Raw genomic sequence first — 25801 nt, 5'->3', positions numbered from 1 at the left:
CGCTCAATAAATACAGTTGAATGAATGAATGAACTTTCTGTTCTCCTGAGGTTATAATAATAATTATGGTATTTGTTAAGTGCTTACTATGTTCTAAGTGCTGGAGTAGATACAAGGTAATCAGGTTGTCCCACTTGGGGCTCATAGTCTTAATCCCCATTTTACAGATGAGGTAGCTGAGGCACAGAGAAGTGAAGAGACTTGCCCAAGGTCACCCAGCAGACAAGTGGCAGAGGTTATATTTCCTTCCACCTCCCAAACCGCCCCCAGCTACTATCTCAGCACTTTTGCACCCCTCATTCACTCTCAACCAGCAATGGCCCTTCATCATCAGTGGTATTTATTGAGCGCTTGTGTGCAGAGACTGTACTAAGCGTTTGGGGGAGTACAGTACAACAGAGTTGGTAGACCCCTTCCCCGTCCTCAATGAGCTTATTGTGCATATCAGCATGATTGTTCTTCCTCACCACATAGCCATTTCTCCACTCTTTTTTCCTCCTATCTCTGTTTTGTCTTTCTCCCCCACTAGATTGTAAACTCCTTGGGGGCCAGGATTGTGTCTTTTAACTCTATTGTTCTTTTCCTAGTGCTTGGTTTAGTGTTCTGTACACAGTAAGCGCTTAAATAGTGCAGCTACAACAGTAGATGATCAACCAATGCTATTTATCCTGTATACAGGTCCCTGAACTAAGTGCTTGGGAGAGTACAGTTCAATAGAATTGGTAGGCATTATCCACGCCCACAAAGAGCTTGCATTCTGGAGGGAAGAGCAACATTAAAATAAATTAAAGACAGGGGAAATGGGAGCGTATATTATGTACATAATAATGATGGTATTTAAGTGCTTACTAAGTGCCAGGCACTGTTCTAAGTGCTGAAAGTCCTGAGGGGTGATTATCAAGTGCTTAAAAGGTACAGATCCAAGTGCTTAGGTGATGCAGAAGGGAGGGCAAATAGGAGAAATGAGGGGTTAATGAGGGAAAGCCTCTTAGAGGAGATATGATTTTAGTAGGGCTTTGAGATGGGGAGAGTGGTGGTCTGTCAGATGAGAGAAGGAAGGGAGTTCCAGGCAAAGGGTCGTCGGCGAGACAGATGAGATCAAGGGTCAGGTAGTAGATTTGTGTTAGAAGAGCGAAGTGTCTGGGTTGGGTTGTAGTAGGAGATCAGCGAGGTAAGGTAGGAGGGAGAGGACTGATTGCCGTAAAACTGACTACAAGGAGTTTCCGTTTGATGTGGACATGGATGGGTAGAGGTTTCTCAGACGTGGACTGAACGGTGTTTCAGAAAAATGTTTCCGCCACAGAGTGAAGTGGAGTGGGAAGAGTAAGGGAGGTCAGCGAGGAGGCTAAGGCAATAATCAAAGTGGGATATGATAAGTTCTTCGATCAGCATGATAGAAGTTTGGGTGGAGAGGATGGAGTGGATTTTAGAGATGCTGTGAAGGTAGAACTGCCAGGATTTAGTGACAGACTGAACATGCAGGTTGAATGAGAGCTGAGTCGAGGAGAAGCAGCATGGCTCAGTGGAAAGAGCCCGGGCTTGGGAGTCAGAGGTTATGGGTTCGAATCCTTGCTCTGCCATACGTCAGCTGTGTGACTGTGGGCAAGTCACTTAACTTCTTTGTGCCTCAGTTATCTCATCTGTAAAATGGGGATTAACTTTGAGTCTCATGTGGGACAACCTGATTATCCTGTATCTACCCCAGTGCTTAGAACAGTGCTCTGCACATAGTAAGCGCTAAACAAATACCAACATTATAATGCCGAGGTTACGGGCTTGGTGACCCAGGGAAGTTGGTGATGTTGTCTATAATGGTAAAGTTTGGAGGAGGACAGGGTTTAGGTTGGAATATGAGGAGTTCCATTTGGAACGTGTTAAGTTTGTGGTATAGGCAGGACTTCTAAGAAGAGATGTCCCAAAGACAGAAGGAAATGCGAGACTTCAGACAAGGAGAGAGGGAAGGGCTGAAGGGGAAGTTTTGGGAATCATCCCTGAAGAGGTGGTAGTTGAAGCTGTGGCAGCTGGTGAGTTTTCCAGGGGAGTGGATGTAGATGGAGAAAAGAAGGGGACTCAGAACTGAGCTTTGAGGGACCCCCACATAAGGGGAGGTGGGAGGCATAGGAGGAGCTGGTGAAAGACACTGAGGAGTGGCCAGAAAGATTGGATGAGGAAACAGGAGAGGATGGTGTTAGTGAAGTCGAAGTTAGTGTTTCCACAAAGGGGACATATTAATTGACTGAGTGCCTCTTCGTCCTAGTGGTGTGAAATTCCATAAGACTTTTCTTGTCTATCCCATTTCCCAACGCTTTAATCACCTTTGGAATTATCTTTGGGATCCAGCCAAGGTATCCACATTATTTGACAGTTATAGTGACTGTAACTAGACACAGTACTCCAATCAGGGTTCTGACTGGTAGGACTGAGTATAAAGAAAGGATCGCCTCATGGTTCTTGCGTTTTATACTGTACTTCCCTGCTGCAGGTTCCTGATGAGTCTTGGGCATGAATTCTCTGCCTTACCTTGGGGACTGAGCAACTTTGGGCCTCTGTCATAAAATGCCGGTGGTGTTATTTCCTCCCTCATTGTGTTTTTGTCCTGCTCTGACATCATTAAATGTATGTTCTAATTACAATAAGGTATCAGTCCATCAATGATATTTATTGAGCACTTACTCTGTGCAGAATATTTGGCCTGCTGGGCAGGGATCATATCCTCCAGAGGTGCCAGGTTTTCTTTCTGAGTATGGCAGGGGCGGGAGCTGGGATCAGGGGGAATGAGGACCAGAAGGGAACAGGCTTCAAAGAGCTAATAGTCCAGAAAGCTACCATTTTGGATCTTTTCAGCCTGGATTAAAAACCTCAGGTGTTGTCAGAGATTTGGGATTAGGGAGTCTGGGAGTCCAGCTCTGAAAGCTATTGCCCTTTTAGAGTGGGCATCTATGATGTTTACTGTGTGACCTGTGATGTGGGCACCTATGATGTTTACTATGTGTCTGCTATGTGACCTTGGACAAGTCATTTAATTTCTCTGCTTCAGTTACCTCATCTGTAAAATGGGGATTAAGACAGTGAGTCCCATGTGGCACAGGGACTGTGTCCAACCTGATTACCTTGTTTCTACCTCAGTGCTTAGAACAGTGCTTGGCACATAATAAATGCTTAAGAAATACCATAATAATACTAATTCTCTTGTACTCTAAGCATTTAGTATAGTCCTGTACCCCGTGCAGATGCTCACTATATGCTTTCTATCGGATTGACTATTTTCCTACAGATCTATGTCTTTAAAATCTGTTACATTCCCCTACCTGTCATTTTAGTGTTCATCTCCCCTACTTGACTGTAAACTCTTTGAGGGCAGGAATCAGATCTACTACTACTAGTACTTATAATTAATAATTATGCTGTTGTTAGCATTTACTATGTGCCAAGCCCTGTTCTAAGTACTGGGGTAGATAGAAGGTTATTAGATGCAAGGTTATCAACTTAGGTAGGAGGGAGTAGGATTTAATATCCATGCTATGGATGAGGAAACTGAGGCACAAAAGTGAAATGACTTGCCCAAGGTCATACAGCAGATAAGTGGCAGAGCTGGGATTAGACCCCAGGTCCTCTGATTCCCAGGCCCATGTGCTGTTTCCACTACCCTCCCAAGTCCTTAGTACAGTGCTCTTTGCAGCATAAAACCTCAAATAATATTAAGTTATATATTTTAATATTGTGTCTTGTGGCATTTGGTTTTCATTGGCTTTCCTGAACTTTGCCAAAGGGCAGTAGGGAAGGTTTATGTTTTGTAAGCAGAAATTTTAGTAAGACATGGAGCAGTTCTTTATTATTTTTTTTCAAGCTGACTTTGTTAGGATTCTTAAGAGACTACATGTTATACAAATTATCTGCTGGGGGAAATGGAGTTGAATGGACCCTCGGTGCTAATTCTTTAATGTTTGTGAAGGATTTTGAAGATAAGTGCTAAATATTTTTTATTATTAACAGCAACAAACATAATAGGCATATTGTGTGGAAGAACAATGGGCAGTTTCTTAATTGACTCTCTCTAGTAGCAGAACTTTATGGCATCTCCCTATTTCTGGGGAGTGTTTTTTGTGCAATTACTTTGCGTATATGCCTGTGTGTTTGTAGGCAAAACAGAAACAGATCCAATTCATGAGCCTCTTTGTTTAGAAACAGTTGCTTTGATAATATTACAGACCATTATAGGAGGGGCTGAGCTTTGCTCCTGGGTAATGATGTCTCCTCAGGGAGTTCTTCATGATTGCCAGTCCGACTGCCATAGCAACTACCTCCCTGTCTCAGGAATTGGGGGGAAGGGGGAAGCTGGAAGTAGTTTGGGAGCCACAGTGTTATTACCCAGTCCAACTTGGAAAAAGGCTTGAGGGATGCAAAGCTCATTGTCTGAACTCCAGGGAGTGACTGGGCGAGTGTCATTTTGCTCTAGAGAATGTCCTTTTCGAAGGAATATGCTCGTTTGTTGTGTCCTACCGTATTCTTGTTCAATAATAGTACAACATGAGACAATTAAAAATTTGTTCTGAAATAGCTTTTGTAGACAAAGAAGAGTATGAAGCTTTAAAAATGTTTTCTTTGGGTTGGGTTCAATGTGTCTTTTATTTTATTTTGGGGCAGGATTTCTACCTCTAATGTGGAAATCATTAATACTAGCCGGTAGACCAATCTTTTAAAGGAAAGACAAAAAAATTCCAAGTAAGAATACGTATCACTGGTTAACATCCACTTTACAGTTCACTTCTGGAGTTATTTAGTATTTTTTCATTATGTGTTCACAAGTTATGGTATTTACTAAGTATTTACTATATATTAAGCAATGTGGTAAATTCAGGATAATCAGATAAGACAAGTCCCATAAGAGGCACATTGTCTAAGCAGGGAAAGAGTGACACAGAACTATAACATTGACATTACGAACAACCGAAACTAGCTTTTTGATCCCAAATTCTGCATCGGTTTGATCGACCTTTCCATGCCTTGAATTTTCCCTACCAGTAAGCATCCCAAGGCGCCATGACTCCCCATTTTTAGGTTGAGTTTTGCCCTTAACTCTCCTGGGATCCCGAAACAGCGTGCATCTATTATATACAGTTGCTTAGTAACTGGATTGTGAATAAAACCCACACTCTTGTGGAACCAAGTTTTCGGCTTTAGATGTTGGGGTATCTTGATAGCCTGTAATTTTAGTTGAACTTGCTTTTTTATTCCCTGTCTTCAAAAGGGCCTTGTACAATGGTATTTTACAAATAAACTGGGATGACACTTGTGTGTGCCTTTTGAGATTCCCCAAGGAGGGTTTTTGGCAGGAAGGGATATCCACTTTTAGTGCATTTTGCATTTGGGGAAATCAAAGAACCCTTTTTGGAACTCCTAAAGTCTCTTAAGGAGATATACTTTTTATAGAATATTGCTCAGGGTGTTAAGGTTTCTTTTTTGGACCCTCTGAAGATGGTGCTAACACAAAACAATTGGAGTCAGTGTAACTAGCTCTGATGGAAGTTATATGAGTGCACCTTGTGAAAAATGATATAAAATGGAATGACAATTATGGATAATTGAATTCACAGCTGACTTTATTTTCTAGCAGTTTTGTTTCAATAGAAATGTGGCCAACTTTTTTTTTTCCAAAGCACACTTTTAAGTTTCTGCCAACAGTTTAGGGGAGAGTCAACAGTTGTATTTGAAATTTGGGATCGGCAACTTCTATAAATGCAAAGAAAATCAATGATATTTAATGAGAGCTTACTTTGTGCAGAACACTGTACTAAGCACTTGGGAGAGTACAATACAACAGAGTTGGTAAAAACAGATCCTGTCCACAAGGTGCTTGCAGTCTCAATTTGTTCAGATTAGCCCCTTGCTTCCTCCGCACCCATGAGAAATATCAAAGCATATAGAGGAACCGAATTGATTAGGGGAGGGGGCCCTTCAGGTGACCTGGAAATGCACATACTGTCTAGCTCCGAGCTCTTTAAAATGCCTCCAGTCACCGTGTAGTTACTATCTATGTGGCATTTAGGGAGAGCTGGTGTGGCGAGGTTAGTGGGGGAAGGAGAGAGAGGCAATATTCCTCCAGATATTTCCCAAACACTCCAAACTTAGCCACAGAAGAAATTTAGTCTAAATTACAGGGAGAGGGGAAAGCTGAATCAGATTCAAAGAACTGTATGTTCTTAGATATATAGGTTTTTATGAGCAGCTTTGCTGTTTCTGTACACAGACACTGTTCTAACCTTGTATCCACACACATGGTGGGATCTTCCGTAATAATGATAATAATAGTGGTATTGGTTAAGCGTGTACTATGTGCCAAGCACTGTTATAAGCACTGGGTAGATACAAGGTTATCAGGTCATCCCACATGAGGCTCAGAGTCTTAAATCCCCATTTTACAGATGAGGTAACTGAGGCACAGAGAAGTTAAGTGTGTTGCCCAAAGTCACACAACTGACAAGTGGCAGAGCTGGGATTAGAACCCATGACCTCTGACTCCCAAGCCCAGAATCTTTCCACTAAGCCACACTGCTTCCATGTGATTCCTAGCCCGGCTTCCCCATAGACCAGCCAGAGCTCGAGAAAGTAGCATAGGGAAGCAGCGTGGCCTAGTGGATAAAGCGTGGGCCTGGGTATCAGAAGGACCTGGGTTCTAAACCTGGCTCTGCCACTTGTCTGCTGTGTGACTTTGCGCAAGTCACTTCACTTATTTGTGCCTCAGTTATCTCATTTGTAAAACGGTCATTAAGACTGTGAGCCCTCATATGAGACAGGGACTGTGTCCGACCCAATTTACTTGTATCCACCCCAGGGCTTAGTACAGTGCCTGGCATATAGTAAGCACTTAACAAACACCACAATTATTTTAGATTTCCCTTCCTGCATTTAAAAAATGAAAAAAACAGATAAAGTACCCAAAACTCAGCTCAGTTTGATTGGCTCGCATTCCCAGATGACTCTGGAAAGTGTTGGCCTTTGTCTTCTGGGAAATGTAGTTTTTAGGCAAGTTTCCTCCTCTGTAGACTATGAGCCCCATGTGGGCCTGGGACTATGTCTAACCTGATTATCGTGTATCTACCCCACCGGTTAGTACAGTGCTTGGCATATAGTGAGTGCTTAGCAAGTTCCATAATTATTATTTCCTATTTCCCCTTCAGTCCTTCCCCTCTCAGGGTCACACCTGTAGAGTTTCCAGTACTATACCAGCCTCGACTACTGGAGGGAGAGTCAAGCAGAGGCATATCCATTCCATTCCTAGCTTGGGCAGTGGTTAGCGAGTGGCAGGCAATCTGCTACAAGTCAAAACTCCCCTGTGCTGGACAGCAGCGGCATGGGAGAGAGTTGAGGGCAGAGACTCAAGTTTGCTGCGTAGAAGGAGGCAGTGGTAAACCATTTCTGGATTTTTACCTAGAAAACTCTCCGGATCCACTGCAAGAATGATTGCAGATGGAGGTGGGGCGTTCTGGGAGAGTAGTGTCCATGGTGTCGCTATGGGTCGAGGACGACTCGACGGCATGAGACAAGGGTTTCTCTTGTCATACCTCCCTTTTTGTTGGTGTATTCCAAATTGTGTGACTTTTAATTCCTCTTCAAAAATTGTCCCAAGAACCTAACTCCTGAGCAAAAATCACTCTTTGCTACTTCCATATTGGCACACTATTCTCTCTGCAAACCAAATTCCATTTTAATTGGATTATTTTTGTAAAATGGCAATCTAATGGTTATTTTACTAGTAAAATTATTCGATTAATTCCTTGCTTGCAATATGCACACTTTCCATTTGCATGCCTAATCTAACTGTAAGAATTTTGACCCCAAATAGAACGTACCCTTTATGTTGAAGCACGGCGAAGTGAATAGGGCACAGGCCTGGGAGTCAGAAAGATCTGGGTTCTAATTCCGGCTCCCTAACTTGTCTGCTGTGTGACCCTGGGCAAGCCACTTCTTTTCTCCGGGCCTCAGTTACTTCATCCGTCAAATGGGGATGGAGACTGTGAGCCTCAGGAGGGACAAAGATTGTATCCAACCTGATTTGCTCGTATCCATCCCAGTGCTTAGTACAGAGCCTGGTACACATTAAACACTTAACAAATACCATAATAATAATAATGATAATAATTATATTATTATTATTATCATTATTCTCAATTAGCTGCAGCCTCTGCTGATCCAATCCCCTCACCCAAACTGCCCCAGCACAGTCATGCTGTCCATGTAAGATATATTCTAGAAGAATGACCCATGTTTTGATCAGGCTAAAAACACATTCTCCTCTTTCCCGGCCAGTCTTCCCAGAAACACATTCTCCTTTTTCTCAGCCAGTCTTCGCAAATTAAAGAGCAAACAAAAAATCCCTCCTCTTTGGTACAGTCATGCACATTCACAGAGAGATGGCCTGGTACCCATTTAACAGGCTCTTAGCCCTGTGCCACTCACAGTGGATTAGTTGCCAAGGACCAAGAGCCCACTTAAAATAGTATTCATGCCTACAGGACACACATGCTGCTGAATATGTTTTGTTTTTTTACAGCCAAAGTAAAAACATTTGTCACTGTATCATAATTTTCGGCAGGTAGTTTGTTTCTGCATTTTTATGCCTTTTCTGATTATCCTGCTTCTGCTCTTCTCCAGGCTAAGCAATTATTCATAAGTCCCATTTCCCAACATTTAAAATGGTATTTTGGCCTTGAATCCTCTCGATGTGCTTAAATCATGGGGCTCCGAACCTGGACTCGTTATTTTAGTAAGAGATTGAACAGTGCTAGGTATGGTGTAAGAAACACTCCCGTGTGTTGTCTTCCTTCCTTGTTTTATTCCAGCAGTGTATCTCCCTTTTAAGAAATTTAATTGCTCAGTTGGATTCAGCTTGTGGCCCACAGTGACCTCCCATTCATTTGGTATTATACTCATTTATAGTCAATCGTTCTGTATCTTGACTCTGTGAGAAATGTTTTTTCCTCTGGGTCCTACTCTGCTTTCGTCCCTTCAGCGCTCAAGGCCTAAATGTGTGTGTTTCCTCTGTACTGCTGTGGTAATTCAATATAGATTTGTTGAAATAGAATCTTATGTAAACATATATGTGATGTGACTGTACTATTTAATAGATATACATTTGTCATGTCTTTGCAGAAATACACATGATTTGGTAAAAGCTATTGTGAAATTATTGCGAATGCAGGCTCTTAAGGTAGAAACATGTGGAGAAAAGTCTACCCAGGAGCTATATAAAATCAGGTAAGCTTATTTTTTCCCCAGTTTTTTTTTTTTGTTTTAAATAGCTCTCTTTCATAATAAGAATTGAGACATGCAGTCTTTGGGGAATGTGTCCGTCAGCATTTGTACCAAGAACTCTCATCAGTAGGTCTAGATCTTGACTGTAAGAAGTAATCTCATATGCTAGCCGGAGTGGAGCCTACAATAAATTGGACAAGGACAGGGATTCTTGAATGTCACTTCAGGTGTCATGATAGCTGTTGCTCTATGGAGTAGGGATTGGCACCTTTGAATTGGGGCTCACTGCTCCCACCCAGTTAACTACTTCAAGAAACTCCTAAAACTACATTATATTTCAGTGGAGGGATTCAGGTTAGACACTAGGAAAACCTTTCTGTCTGTAAGGATGGTGGGGTAATGGAAGTTGTAGCCAAGCGTGGTTGGACAGTCTCCTCCTTAGTAGTTTTTTTTTTCTTTAATTTTTAATCTTTTACATTTTATTTTAAAACCAATTATGGACAGTTACCTTCATGGAGGAATTTTATTGCCTGATGCAGGGGAATAGAGCAGGTGGTGCTAAAACAAGAGTCTACTATGTCAGCAGTGTTTTTCTTAAAGCACTACAGTCTGTCATTTTAATTTAAGGACTGTGGATGGTCTCAGTCTTGAAATATAGCCTCCCACTCAAGTATTGAACTCACAGTAAGTTCTCTGACATTATTAATCTGAAAATATTGGAGAAACAAAGGAGGCGGAGTACATTTTTTGAAGTCGGCATCTAGTAATACACCTTTTTAATTTTATGAACAATATAATGGTGGCTTTAAGTAATTTGATGATTTCCATTTCTAGTCTCCTCCGCTATCCTACAGGCTTTAACTAGATCGTGATGTAAGGAGGGGATGAACTGCTTTTCATAGTTTCAGCCTTTGTACAGACCTTGTAGGATTTCCTTTCTTGCTTTTTAAAGGAGTTCAACTCATCAATCTGAAGGCCAGTACAGAAAATAACCCTATTTCATGGTATTTTTGATGCTGTTTGGGAAGAACAAAAGACAGTTTTTTGCCTGTTTGTGTCCTAAGCATCAGAGAATCTGTCATTTCAAGATCATCAGCTTGGGTGTATATGTGCGTTCTTGCTTTAGCTCCCAGAAAAGTGGGAATTGCCATCCCGGCTTCCTTGAGTAATTTATTTTCTCCTAATCAGTCAGTGGTACTTGAGTGCTTACTGTGTGCAGAGCACTGTATTTAGTGCTTGCAAAAGTACAAAAGAGGAAGAAGACCCAATCTCTGCCTTGGAGGACCTCATATCAAGCTTGGGAGATGGACATTAAGATAAATTCCAGTTTAGGGAAAGGAATTTAGTACAAAGATGTGTACATAGGTGCTGTGGGGAGAGGGGGTGGCACTGAAGGTGTACAGACTCAGGGGCATGGGTGTTGAAGTAGGGAGGGAGAGCAGCATGGGGACATGACGGATTAGTCAGGGAAAACTACCCGAAAGAACCGTGATTTTTAGCAGGGCTTTCTTTGAAGGTGGAGAGAGTGGTGGCCTGTGGGATATGAAAAGGGGAGGGAGTTTCAGGCAGGAGCAGGAGCTGGGTGGAGTTGGCAACCCCCGGCTCTTCTTGAAACCAGCTGTGGTTTTCAAGCTTAGGCACCCTCCCTTTAATAATAATAGCAATAATAATAATAATGATCATGGTATTTGTTAAGCGCTTACTATGTACCAAGCACTGGTCTAAGCGCTGGGGTATATAATCAGGTTGCCCCATGTGGGGCTCACAGTCTTAATCCCCATTTTACAGATGAGGTAACTGAGGCACAGAGAAGTGAAGTGGCTTGCCTATGGTCACACAGCAGACAACTGGCGGAGCCGGGATTAGAACCCACGTCCTCTGATTCCCAAGCCCATGCTCTTTCCACTAAGCCACACTGCTGACTGTAAGCTTGTCGTGGGCAGGGAACATATCTACCAACTCTGTGATTGTACTTACCCAGTCGCTCAATATAGTGCTCTGTACACAGTAAGCACTCAATAAATTATTGATTGATTGCCCCCATGGACTCATCATCCCAAAGGTGATGCCATTAGTTTTGCTGAGAGAGAGAGAGAGAGCTCTCTCTATACGCCCACTGCACTCCTTGTATCCTCTGGCAAAATGTGGCTCCACTTGCCCTGTGGACTAAGTCTCTTTGTCCTCTGGTCAGCAGGAAGAGCTAGAGCTGCTTACTGCTGTGTGAGAAGTAATGCCAACGAGAACCCGAGTCTCCTGACTCCAGCCCTCTATCACCTCTGACAGTGGCAACAGCATACTTGGCGGAACTCTTTAATATGGTTGCTCTCCTTGCCAGCTGTCCTAATGTTTAGGAATATACCATCTAACCTTCCCCAGCTCTTCTCTCCACAGCTCTAGCTCTCCTTCTGTCCCATTATGGATCATTTGCCCACCTAGTTAATCATCCAAATCCCTCTGGAACTTGCTGGTATAGTGTGTTTTCTTCCCCCCCGCCACTCGTCTTACATCCCATGGTAATGAATTCCATATGACAGTCATGCAGGGTTTATGGTGAATCTGCCCCTCCCTCTAGACAACCCACTTTTCCTGCATTTCCAGTTAATATTTTTAAATACCCTCTGAGCTTCTTATAGACTATTTGCCTTTTGAATTTCTTTTACCTCAATACATAATAATAATGATGGTATTTAAGTGCTTACTATGTGCAAAGCACTGTTCTAAGCACTGAGCGGGGGATACAAGGTGATCAGTTTGTCCCAAGTGGGGCTCACAGTCTTAATTCCCACTTTAGAGATGAGGGAACTGAAACACAGAGAAGTTAAGTGACTTGCCCAAAGTCACACAGCCGACAAGCAGCGAAGCCGGGATTAAAACCCATGATCTCTGACTCCCAAACCCATGCTCTTTACATTTTCTTATTCCTTAGTCTGCAGACTTTCCCTTCTTTCGAGTCACTGCTAAAGTTACGGCATTTAGGCACTTCCAAATACTTGATCAGAATTCCACTGCATCTTCACTTAGTGTTGAAGTCTCGTATTTGACTATTTGCGGCCCCAATAATATTTATTTTAATGACTCTGGTAGCCCTGCTTTATATTTTACTCTCTCGGCTTTAAAGTTTGGTGATCTTTTTGATTAAGTAGTTCACTTGTGAATACATGCATCTCCTATTATTTAATTCAATTTATCTTGTCATTCAGTATAAGAGGAGCAGGCTGAACAGATGTAATATTTTTGTCGATAACCTATCTTGGTTGTTTTCCTGGCAGTTTTTTGATCTTTGGCTGTTGTATTATTATTATGGTATTTAGGCACATACTATGTGTCATGCACTGTTCTAAGCTCTGAGGTGGATGCAAGTTAATCCTTTGCTTTGTATAGCCCCTGTGGGTTGCAGCCTCAGGAGCCTTGGACTGAAAAATCCAACTCATTAATTTATTAGAAACTTTCTCAGATTAAAATCAGATTAAAGTACTTGGGAAATTTGTAAAATTTCCCAAACCAAAATTTAATAATGTGCTGAAAAATCAAGAATCAACTGGTGTTCAGGTACCAAGGGGAAATAACCAAAGCATAATCTATAGGTTAGGAAACACCACCCTTTTCACCCTTTAGTCTTTCTTTGTTTTTCTTTAGATCCTAAACCTTCCATGAGCGGCTCCCTTTTGTTTGCTAAAATGAGGAAATAGCTGTGAATTCTTGAAGGGTAATAGTCTGTTCATGTGTTCATGCATCACTCTGTCCATTACTGTCTCTCATGCACACTACAAAATGGTTGGTTTGATTAGCATCAAGCTGTCTTTTCTGAAATATGAGGATAATTCCTTTGATTCAATATTATTTGGTTCCTTGTAATGGATGTCGGTTAAATAGGTCTATTAATAGTGTGTAAATAAAACATGTGCTGCACGTATGTGTTTAAATGACATGCATGCAAAGCTAATATTGAGTGTTGACAGATTTGGAAAGAGGAAATGGCCAATATAAGTTCCCTTACAGCTTTTGTTTGACTCTGGCCAAATAGAGTGGCTTCCTAAGGATGAATGAGCGCTGTGGATCCAACCTGAAGTGGGCCGAGTTGGAATCAAAATCATCAGTGCTCCCTTGAAGGCAGGGATCCTGTCTGTCAACTCTTGTATTGTACTCTCCCAAGCACTTAGTACAGTTAATCCATTGATTATTTGAGTGGCTGGTGTTTGGAAACATACCCTAAAAGCAAAAGACCTGGTTTCTGACCTGGAAGAGCTTACAGACTAATGATTCATGTTTGTGACACTTGTCCCAATGTCCTTGATCTTGTTGCTGCTTTACTACCTTATCTAAACTGGCTTTGATCCCAATTAGCTTGAATAATTGGCACTAGAATTTTTGAAAAGGCTTTTGCGGTAACAGGTTCTAATTTGCTCCTTAAGGCTGCATTTGCTCAGCAGCCAGACCTCCCCTCCTTATCTAGTGAGATGTTTCCCGATTCAAATTATGCTTACAGCAATGGAGAGACCAAGGCAGGTGGGGTAAAGGGAGAGTCATTTCATGCCAAGAGCATGCATTTAATTGCAGAGTTCATTTGAACTTTACAGGATTGGCAGTTCAGCAGCCTGGCCTACCTGCTGTGACAAAGATACCTTCATCCTCATCCCATTTCCCACCACAGACACAAAGAGAAACGCTGCCATAAAAATGACAGGATGAAAATCATGTTTCCATCGAGTCCTCTATTTCCTAAGGCTTGTGTGGCAAGGGTATTATAGATTTGCTTTGGAATTAAATGCTACAGCTTTATCAGCCATTGAGTTTTTTAATCTCTTTAAGCACCTTAATTTTATTTCCAGCAAACATTTTTATTTTTCTTAGTAATATTGCTGATCCGTTATACTAATTATGTATGTTTTTGTCCACAATTCAGAAGAGCTGGTTTTTTTTTTTAATCCCTTTTTGGCTTTCGACCAGCAATTTCAAATCTAAATTCAGAGCAGGTAGGAAAATGCTTTTAAAATGCATATTTGATGTAGTAAGTGCTGTGCCATGCTTTTGAAAGAGCCAGGGTCACAGCTGCATACATGAAAATGCATGGTGACTGCAGGCATTGTTTCCTCATACTGAAAAAGCAATCTGTGTCTGTCACTAAATTTATGATGTAAATCAAATCATAGCTCTTCTGTATTCAGAGATATAACAAAAAGGTTGAGGTGACCTAAAGGTTACAAATAACTTTTGCTTTCATAGTTTTTTCCTACAATACTAATCTTTCTTTTTTCCCCCTCATTTCTATTAAGATGGATGTATTTACATTTGGAAAGATGAATCTGCTTACATATTTTATCACTGCCTTTGTGCTAGTAGAATCGAGAATTTAACATTCCTTTTTTCCTCCATTTTTCAGTTAAATTGTATTGTATGTTTTATTATTCAGGGTGGACTATATTATGAAGCAGAGGTTGCAGGGATTGTTATCTGCCATCTTGGTTTTTTCAAAGTGTTTTTTTTTCTTAATCAGAACCAACTTTGGATGCATATGGTTTTTGTTTGTTTTTGGTTTTTTTCATTTGTGTTAAAATTGGTCATCCTGACTCAGGAGATTTATTTTCTTATATTTCTGGTCAAAGAATTTAGGGGGACAAGTTGTCCCAGGTTTATTTGCATCATTGAATAAAATCGGTGCCATGTTGCCTCAAGGACAGAGCAAGGTCTAACGAAAGAGGGCTGAATTGGAAATCAGACTGGACTGGTAATTGGTTGTAATGCTCTTCCTTTAGCACTTTTTCACAATAGCACCATTGAATCTTGATGCTGGTATCCTTAGAGTGCTTTCTTGCTTAACAAAAGCATTCTAAGATGCCTCACATGGGCTGTGAGCTACTTATGTGCATCTAATTTTGGCTCCACCATTTGTCTGCTGTGTGACCTTGGGCAAATCACTTCACTTCTCTGTGCCTCAGGTCCCTCACCTGTGAAATGGGGATTGAGACTGAGCGCTCCATGTGGGACAGGGACTGTGTGTAGCCCAATTTGCTTGTACCCACCCCAGCGCTTAGTACAGTGCCTGGCACATAGTAAGCAATTAACAAATACCATTATTATTATTATTGTTATTACTACTAATCCATTCAGTGTTGAGCAGGCACGAACTCTTTTCCCAAAGCACATCACGGTGTATTCAGGCAGGTTCAAATTATCCAGTGAGCCCCAACATGTAGTCTAAACACTTGTTATGACAGAACTGAGTGCATTTGTTCTCGGAGAGTTGTGGAAGAAGTTTGGATAGGGGTAAATTCTGTCTATCATCATTACAGATTAGAGGATAGGCTCCAAACTCCTGATTATAGTTGGCAGTGGTGGATAACCAAAATTCAAGGACAATCCCCAGATATTTTTTAACTATTAGTTTTAAATATCTCACCTCACCAACTAAACTTTAAAAACAACAACAACCATAAAGCTGCTAAAAAGCTGCCAAGGCAAAAATCACCTGAAAGGTCCTAAAATGCAGTGAGTCTATTAGTAACTTGGAGAATGTTCACCACATTGCAGGTTTCTCAGACAGAAACATGGGAGAAAAAATGGATGTTTGCAGGAAGCCAGGGCAGCTACATTATGGTGATAGGAAGCAGCGTTGTGGCACAGAGCTAGCTCTTCATACTCTTCAGTATTTTAGAGTGCCTACCGTGAGCGGAGAACTGTACTATGCAATTGGGAGCATATTATAAAAGTAGATATGGTTCCTGTCCTTGAGGATCTTACAATAGAATGGATTAGAGCTCACTGTCATTCCCATCATTAAATACAAAAGGCCACACCTACAGAACTGAAAGAAATACGCTGTTCCACTGACCAGCAGCGCTATAAAATCAAGACTGAAAAGCGAGATGTCCACTTTATCTATTTTCTTAATCTCACTCTTGCCTCTTCCGGAGTTAACTCATGCCCTTCTCCTTGCCTGGAGCTCCCTCCCCATTCCAATCAATCAGACTATAGCTCTCCTTAGCTGCAAATTCCCCTTTCTCCAGGAAGCAGTTCCCAATTGTAATTGACCACTCTAGTGGTGCCAGACCATATTCACTTAAGCCTATATGTACATAGAGCGATCCTTAGCATTTTGCACTTTTATTGATCTGTGTACCCTATCTATGCACTTGTTCCCCTATCTTTCCTTCCCATTCCTATCCTGATTATGTATCTATCCTTAATCCTCCCACTAACTAGAAATAATTCCTATCTGGGTGTCTTCCCTGTTAGAGTGTAAGATCCTCTAGGGCAGGGGTGATGTCTCTTAGGGTTCCAGCCCAAGTATGTAATTCATTGCCTTCCTCACGTAGAACCTCAACTACTGGTTTTTGTTTTGGTTTTTTTGTATTTTGCCAACTCAGCAGTGAGAGGAGGATCTTTATTGAGTGATGATTTGAGCAAACACAAGCAGATAAGGCAAACACAGCTGGAGAGGGAGGATATCTCACAAGTGGTCATTTTATTTGACTGGTGAACCAAGTTGACACCTTTTGAACCCCAGCTGAAGTAAAATTGACTGGTTTTGAGCTTCAACTTCTCTGCTTCCTTGTCCATTCTCAGAGGAGGAGTTAATCACTAACGAAGTGGCTATTCATCAGGCAGTCAGAGAAAGGAAGAGACGGAAGCAAGAGACCTGGATAATCAGTCAGAATAATCAAGAACTGATTATTTAACCTCATGGAATTTCAAAAGCCATGATTACAAAACTGCCTGGGATAATTAGATAACTATTTCTTACATATCAAATGAGAGAATATATTGTTAGTGCTAAGTAATGTGGAACATGGTCACGTATTAAGTAGAGGTGACAATTTTGCATATGTGGTTCTATTTTTAAGATTTTCAATTCTCTTGGGTGTGTACAGTGTATTTTGGTTCATTTTGATGACTGATGCAGAGATCTGAGTCTCCTCACTGTAAACTGGTTTGCTTCAGCGTTTGAAATTATAATCCAGTTGAAAATTAAATCGTAAAATTATAAGGCTGGAAGAGACACCAGAAGTTCATTTACTCCAGGTTTTGCTTCCACTAAGTTCAGTCTAGACAGAGCCAGACATGGTATCTTTTAAATCATCACTTATTTCTCCTTGTATTACCTTTATGATGCTTATACAAATTTGGTGTCTCAAGAGGCAGAAATAAAATCCTGGCTGAATTTGCCGTTCTCCTGCCCTGGAGTAAATATGTGACCTGACTTTTAGTGTCTGATCTCTAAATTAGGTTATCTCAGTTTGCCCTGAGTTAGACATATCTTTTTTTTTTTCCATGCACCTTCTCAATATCTCACCGCCTCCTGGGCTGTATTTGCTAGTTACTTATTGGATTAAAATGCAATTCCTCCTTAATCTTGATGGTTTCACTGAAAAGTAGCCTGCTTATTTGAAGCATCAATTTAATGTTAGTCTTAGTAACCTCAGCTGGGAAATCCTATCCGTGTATATTCAAAAATGCTTTCTTTTGAAATACACGGTCTTCACCATTATTTGATAAATGGTGTGTATAAAGACTTTTAGTGAAATTTTAGAATTTATAAGGTTTACATTTTCATGTGGAATTTCTTCTTAGAGTGACAAATAGTAGCTCTGATAAAATAATCATGGTACTAAGTGCTTATGAGATGCTAAAGTACTGTGCTAAATCCTGGGGCGGATACAAGATAAGCATATCAGACCCAGCCCTGTGCCACACTGAATAGAAGCAAATAGGGACTGTGTCCAACCCAGGGCTTAGTACAGTGTCTGGCATAATAAGTGCTTAACAAATACCACAATTATTATTATTAGGGCTTCTGATCTGAGATTAAGAAGGACCAGGTATCTTATCCCCAATATACAGATAAGGAAATTGTGGCCCAGAGAGGTTGCTACTTTCCAGGGTGAACAGCAGACCAGTGGTAGTACTGGGACCACATTGTGGGCCTGTTGACTCCAGTCCTGTGTTGTTTTCGCTACTCGATACTGTCTTTAAGTGCAAATCCTGATATATTGGTCAGGTGGATTACAAGATAATACTTTCATATCTATTATTTCAGTTTGGAACTTATTGGCGAAAGGCCTAAAGCCAAGCAAATTGCAAATGCTCTTTAGGTGCTTTTAGTTGGAGATGTAGCTAAAAATGACCCACTGAACTCTTGCAGTCTTAGAGTTCAGCTGACACCGCATAGCCGTGGGGCTTTGAGGATTTGTAACATCCTTCTTTTAATAATCTGTAGCAGCGAGAGTGGAAGCAAGTTCTAATGCAATGTTTTCTTGCCAATGGGTTGGAAACTCGGAAGAGCGAGCCTGATTTGATTTTTGAATATTGTTTGGCAGGAAAGGGGACTTGGAAAGGGAACTCTTCCAATGGCAGTAATTTGGTTACAATCAGAAATAATGTGTTCTGTTTATACTGTTGGCAGCCTGTGAGATAGTTGTTAGTACATGCTTTGGGGTATGTTTGTGGAGTTCGGAATGAGATGGTAGAATATCCTTGAGCTGGGTAGAGGGGCCAGGTACAGGTCGTATAAGAGACCACTTAATGTGGTGAGGCCGGAATTCTGCTGTGAATTTGTAGGCTGAATCACATTGCCTGTTCTCTGGTTCAGACCATTGGTTTGCCCAAGCCAGTGTCTTGGCAGAAGACTCCAGTACCTGAAGCATCTGAAACTCGTTGTGGGCAGGGAATGTGTCTGTTTATTGTTATATTGTACTCTCCAAAGCACCCAGTACAGTGCTGTGCACACAGCAAGCACTCAATAAATACAACTGAATTGACTTGAAAGCCTGGTCACCAGCCAGCCCGGGGCAAGGAGTATATTTCCATTTGCAACTTCTCCTTCTTTACCTGCGGGTACATACAACCAAAGGTAATAGTGTTTCGATGCAGGATCTGCATCGAATGCGGATAAGTTTAGCGGCAGAACTGCCCTCATGCCACAAGATCGAAGAGGTGAGCCGGCTTAGCGAGAATCCCGAAGACAGCTGACTGACTTGTGTGTGTGTGTTTGCGGGGGGGGGGGGGGGGGGGGGGAGGGGGAGAGGGTGGCGATGAAGACTGCATCACCAACCCTGGCAAGTGCCTATTGGTTCGTTGTGCTACAGCACAGTCCCGGTACTTGTATGCAGTCACTTTGGCCCTAAATGATATTTGCCTGTAAAATTCCTGGGAGTCAGAAGGACCTGGGTTCTAATCCCAGCTCCAACGCATGTCTGCTTTGTGTCCTCGGGCACCTAACTTAATGTCTCTGGGCCTCAGTTACCTCATCTGGAAAATGGGGATTGAGAGTGTGAGCCCCATGTGGGACAGGGACTGTGTCCAACCTGATTAGCTTGTATCTGCCCCAGTGCTTAGAAGAGTGCTTGATGCATAGTAAATGCTCAACGAGTACCATTATTATTATTTTTATTAAATTCCATTGTGCACTTTACCACGTGCCCCACCCCTCCCCGCCTCTTTGCTCATTGTTCTGGCTTCCTCATAGGCACTGTACTCCATTCCTTCATGCAGGTTCTGGTGCCCAGAGTCTTGCGACAGAACTGAGGCTTGTCCATCATTTACAATGGAAGACTCTCAGCACTGTTAAAAAAAAAAAAAATTCCCTCTAGACTATAACTCTTTGTGGGCAGGGAATGTGTCTATGAACTCTGTATTCCACTTAGTGCAGTGCTCTGCCCATAATAAGTGCTCAATAAATACCATTGATGACTAAGACTTGTAGCTGCTATTTGTCCTCACACAATTTCGTGTTTCCTTTAAGTGAGTGTAGAGGAGGAAAGGAGAGCTGTTGGGCACGAAGATGAGCTGCTACAAGCCCCTCTAGGCTGTAAGCTTGTTGTAGGCAGGACAACAACAGGACAGAGGGTGGTGATAACAGAGCATCAAGCTCCATACTGAATTGATGATCTACCTGGCTGTTAAGCTGTTCAACCTCCTATATGGTGGTAATAAATCAGTGGTAGGTATGTAAATACCACTGAGATACTGAGCGCTTACTGTGTGCAGAGCTACTGTACTCTAATAGCTGGATCTAATCTAGAATCTCTCAGTGGTCAACCAGAAACTCCTCATTATTGGCTTTAAAGCACTCAATCACCTCGCCCCCTCCCACCTCACTACAATCCAGCCCGCACACTTGGCTCCTCTAATACTAACCTTCTCCCTCTACCTTGATCTCATCTATCTTGCCGCGGACCTCTTACCCACGTCTGGCCTCTAGCCTGCCGGGGCGCCCTCCCTCCTCCTATCTGCCAGATAGTTACTTCAAAGCCTGATTGAAGGTTCATCTCCAAGAGGCCTTTACTGACTAATCCCTCTTTTCCTTTTCTTCCACTCCCTTCTGAGGCAACCTGACTTGCTCCCTTTATTCACCCTGCTTCCAACCCCACAGCACTTTATGTACATATCCGTAATTTATTTATATTGCCGTCCTTCTCCCTCTATAACTGTAAGCTCGTTGTGGGAAGGCAGTGTCTCTGTTATATTGTACTCTCCCAGGTGCTTAATACATTGCTCTGCACACAGTAAGCGTTTAGTAAACATGATTGACTGACAGCACAGTTCAACAGAGTCGGTACACAAGTTCTCTACACACAAGCTTACAATTTGGAGGTGGGAGATGATTATGAATCCATCACTTATGGATAGGAGACACATCTATCCCCTAAAGCAGCTTCATCGGTGTCATCTATGAACCAGACTCGGTGTTGTGGCAGAATGAGATTTCCAGCAACAAGCTTCTAAAATGCAGTCACTCGACCTACTTGGAAACACCGTCCTTAGGTGGAATGTGTGAAGAGAATGGGTAACAGCAGGATACTTACACAGCTGCTTTTTGAGGAACTGAAAAGGGACATAAACAGCCCCAGAGGGTAGAAAAAAATGTTTCAAACAGTAAGACTGGGCTGGCTAAATCCCAGGAGGGGGGTTGCTCTCCTAGACCCTAAGGGGGCCGAGTTGAAAACGGACACGGCCCAATGAGGGACAGACCCACTGGTGGGCTTGTTCACAACCCCAACACACCACCCTGGCCTGGTTTTTCCTCCCTCTCCAAATTTGTCTGACCATCTCTCCCCATTATCAAAGCTTTTCTGAAATCCTGTCTCCTCCAAGAGGCCTTCCCCAACTAATTGTTATTCTCCCTATCTTCTGTCCCCCACCTTACTGCCTAGTCAGTACCCCTGTACCACCTGTATTATTTTAGAACTGTATACCTCTCATCCTATCATTCATTCAATCATATTTATTAAGCACCTACTGTGTGCAAAGCACTGTACTAAGCGCCTGGGAGATTACAACAACAAATGGACAAATCACCACGAGCTCACAATCTAGAAGGAAAGACAGACATTAATATAAATTAAAAAAATTACAGATATGTACATATGTGCTGAAGGGATGGAGGGAGGATGAATGAAGGTGCAAATGAGAGCAGTGTAGGAGAGAGTGGGAGAAAAGGAGAGGAGGGCTTAGTCAGTGAAGGCTTCTTGGAGATGTGCCTTCAATAAGGTTGTGAAGTGGGGAGAGCAATTATCTGCTTGATATGAGGCGAGAGAACATTCCAGGCCAGAGTTAGGTTGCGGGCGAGAGGTCGGCATCAAGATAGATGAGCACTATTACCTAGGCACTAACTCATGTACATATCCTCTCTTCCTTTTTTAGCCTAATTGTGACTTATTTCAGCTATTTGCTCCATCCCATCCTTGCTAGCTTATAAGATCCTTGAGAGCAGGGATCATGTTTCCTAATTTTGCTCTATTCTCCCAAATCCACTGTTCTCCCGCTGCTTTTCCCATCAGTGTGGACAGCACCACTATCCATCCTGCCTCATGGGCATTGTCTTCGGCTCGTTGTAAGCTCGTTGTGGGCAGGGAATGTGTCCGTTTATTATGTTGTACGCCCAAGCACTTAGTACAGTGCTCAATAAATACAGTTGAATGAGTGAATCATTAAACCCACATTGGTCCTGTCCGTTCCGTCTTCACAATGATGCTGAAGCCTGCCCTTTCCTCTCCCTCCAAAACTGTCATGCTGGTCCGAGCACTCGTCTTGCCCCATCTTGACTACTGCCTTGGCCTCCTCTCTGGCCTCCCTGCCTCCTTTCTCCCTCAACCCCAGTCCTGGCTTCACTCTCCTGCCTGGATCATTTGTCTAAAAAGAAAAAAATAAATAAAGCAGTGGGTCCATGTCTCTCCGCTCCTCAGGAATCTCCAGTGGTTGCCCATCCACCTCCACATCAAGCAGAAGCTTCTCACCATTGGTTTCGAAGCACTCGGCCAGCTTGCCCCCCTCCTACCTTACCTCTCTGATTTCCTTGCTCATCTGATGCCAACTTGCTGTGCGTCATCTCATCTGTCTCAAAGCCGGTCGCTTGCCTGTGTCGTCCTTCTGACTTTGACCTCCCTCCTCCTTTATGTGCTCTTTCCCGCCTTCAAGGCCTGATTGAGGTTGTGTCTCTTCTGAGGGACCTTCTCCATTTGGGCTTCCTTTTGCTCTGCTCCCTCTCCCGTCCACATAGCCTGCACCCTTGAATCCATGCCCTTGGATTTGTTTTGGTGTCTGTCTCCCCCTCTGGACTGTGACTCCTCTTGGGCAGGGAATGTTTCTACCAACTGCGTTGTGTGGTACTCTCCCAAGCGCTTAGTCAGTGCTCCGCACACAGTAAGCACTCAGTAAATATCATTGATTGTTGAAGTACAGAACCCTGAACAAGGATAGTCAAGGAATACTACTAATTGATTGACCTGTCTTCAGCCACATTCACACTAAGTACTATAGTTTTCTGTGTGTGTATATATGTATATTCATATATTTAATTTGTTGAAGAAAGCATTTTTAAAAATCTTTCATGAAAGACATAGATAAAAATAGAGGAGTTGAGTTGTTTAATGCTTTGGTTGTTGTATTTAAGATATGTATGTGAAGCAACGTGGCCTAGTAAATAGGGCACATGCCTGGGACTCAGAAAGACCTGGGTTCTAGTCCCAGCTCTGCCACGTGTCTATGTGACATGGGCAAGTCACTTCACTTCTCTGTGCCTCAGTTACCCCATCTGTAAATTAGGGATTAAGACTTTGAGCCCCATGTGGGACAGGGACTGTGTCCAACCTTATTAGCTTGTGTCTACCCCGACAGTGCTTGGCACATAGTAAGCGCTTTAATAAATACCCTGTTTATTATTATTTTGATAATGACGGTTGCAAATCTATCTTTTTTCTGTATGTTTCAGTTATCCTCCTCACCCTCTTATCACCGTGGTTGAATACAGACCTGATTGTTGGCCAGTTCTTCTGCAACAGTTGACTTTGTTTTTTCAACACTGCCCAGAAAGGTAAGTCTAACAATGATGAGTTGCATTTGGTGAGTGCTCACTTTTATGTCAGGGTTTATATTTCCCATTTAGGTAACATTAACTTCTGAAGAATAAACCATGGGTCAAAGCAGGAAGGCTTTTGATGTTTGCTGTTTGTTCTTGTTTGTTTTATACATGAAGAAGAGCATTATAAATGTAATGATTTCATCAGTCTTGAATTTGAGGGGAAAGCTATTTTAAGGACATGAAACTTTGTTCTGTGGTTTTTGGAAGCAGGCTTGAGATAATGGGTAAATTACTGGGGACTGTATATAGGAGATTGGTTCACTCTCTTTCTTGGAAGTGTGGTTGCAGGCTTTGTGGCCCCAGCAGTCTTATCTGATGGAACAGTTGGGTACAGAAGGTTGATTAGCAAGCGTGGTGGCAGTTGGAGTCGGAATTTTCTCAGATTAGAGAAGCCCAGGCTCTGGGCTGTGAAGTTCCCCAAACCACCCTAATGAAAAACTAACAACAGGAACCAGTGACAACAGCTGTGCTATTTTTTTTAATGGGGTCGATTAAGCTCTTACTATGTGCTAAGCACTGTACTAAGAGCTAGGGTAGTTGCCACCTAATCAGATTGGATGCAGTCTAAGTCTCACATGGGGCTCAAAGTCCTAATCACCATTTTATAGATGAGGAAACTGGGGCACAGAGAAGTTAAGTGACTGCCCAAGGTCCCACATATGACCTTGTGACATGTCCCCCAGACATGTAGCAGAACGGGATTAGAACCCAGATCCTTTTTTTCTCCCAGGCCCGGGCTCTATCCACTAGATCACACTGCTTCTCATTTCCTACGTCCCGAGGACGTGGACTGACTACATATTCTCCGTGCTGAAATTCCCTGTGGGTGGGGAGCGTGTCTACTAACCCTATTGTACTCTCCCAAGTGGTTAGCACAGTACTCTGCACATAAGCACCACTGATTTTTTTTTTTTTAAATGAGATTTCCAACTTCAGGGTGAATAAACTACTTTTGAAGATATGCGTGTCTTTAAAGTAGTGGAGTTGTATTGAAACCTACCCGATATCCAGATTAGGAAGAAAGAGAATTTTGAGGAGTGATGAGCGGTTATTTTGACCGGAGGGCCGCTTAATGAATTTTTAGTAAGCTATTGTGGACCACGCACAAAAAATATTTGAAGTTCACAATGCCTATCAATAAAATAGTTCTGTTATTTATTGTATAAAGAGTGCTTCATGTTAGTACGATGTTACCACACAAGTGTGCTTTTATAAATATACCTAAATGATATAGGTATTGTCATTGATGCTATACGTATATATTACCATTATGAATGATATAATTATATCAGTGATATTACATCTATATTAGAGAAGCAGCACAGCCTCGCGGACAGAGCAGGGGGCCTGGGAGTCAGAGGACCTGACTTCTAGTCCTGGCGCCACCACATTTCTGCTGTGTGACCTTGGGCAAGTCACTTAGCTTCTCTGTGCCTCCATTACCTCATCTATAAAATGCGGTTTAGGCTTTGAGCCCCACGTGGGCCAGGGACTGTGTCCAACCTGATTACCTTGTTTCTACCTCAGCTTTTAGAGCAGTGCTTGACACACATGCCAAATGCTACAAATGTCACAGTTATTGCATCTAATATACAGACACAGTTTTGGCTGGACATAGTGGTGAGTAAGATAGAATCAAGCGTTGGACTGGATATGATCTTTTGCCCATGCCTGGTCTAGAGGCCCTATACCTATCTGTACCTATATATATATAAATACCTATACACCCTATATGTCTTATAAATAATAATAAATTTATAACAATCATAAATAATATAGACTGTTATATATATAATAATAATGAATAATGATGGTGATGATGGTATGTGTTAGGCACTTTCTATGTGCCAGGCACCGTACTAAGCGCTGGGACGGATACAAGCAAATCGAGTTGGACACAGTCCCTGTCCCATGTGGGGCTCTCATTTTTCGATCCCCATTTTACAGATGAGGCAACTGAGGCACAGAGATGTGAAGTGACTTGCCCAAGGTCACATGGCAGTGAAGTGGCAGAGTCGGAATTTGAACCCATGACCTTCTGACTCCTGGGCCCATGCTCTATCCGCTAGGCCACGCTGCTTCTCTGTCCTATGTAGAGCAGTCCATGAGATTAATCCATGCCCTGCTTGAATGGTCAAGTGCAAGCTCTCTAGGATATAGGAATTCTAAGAGCCAAGGCAAGGTAACAGTTCC

General features: G+C 42.3%; 1 protein-coding gene across 3 annotated transcripts in view; it reads left to right on the top strand.

The window, feature by feature from the left end:
* FOCAD (focadhesin) overlaps positions 1–25801 on the top strand; it is a 194538-nt gene that overhangs the window by 10614 nt on the left and 158123 nt on the right. For 2 of the 3 annotated variants that reach the window (XM_029052840.2, XM_029052841.2), the window contains 2 exons: positions 9151–9255; positions 23459–23560. In XM_029052840.2, coding sequence (XP_028908673.1) covers positions 9151–9255; positions 23459–23560 — 207 coding nt within the window. The remainder of the gene's footprint in view (positions 1–9150; positions 9256–23458; positions 23561–25801) is intronic. The other variant, XM_029052842.2, reaches the window with a different exon arrangement.

Source organism: Ornithorhynchus anatinus, chromosome X2 (assembly GCF_004115215.2).
Source record: "Ornithorhynchus anatinus isolate Pmale09 chromosome X2, mOrnAna1.pri.v4, whole genome shotgun sequence".
Classification (NCBI taxonomy): Eukaryota; Metazoa; Chordata; class Mammalia; order Monotremata; family Ornithorhynchidae; genus Ornithorhynchus; species Ornithorhynchus anatinus.
Note: the sequence above shows the minus strand (reverse complement) of the source record. Positions and strands in the feature narration are given on the sequence as shown.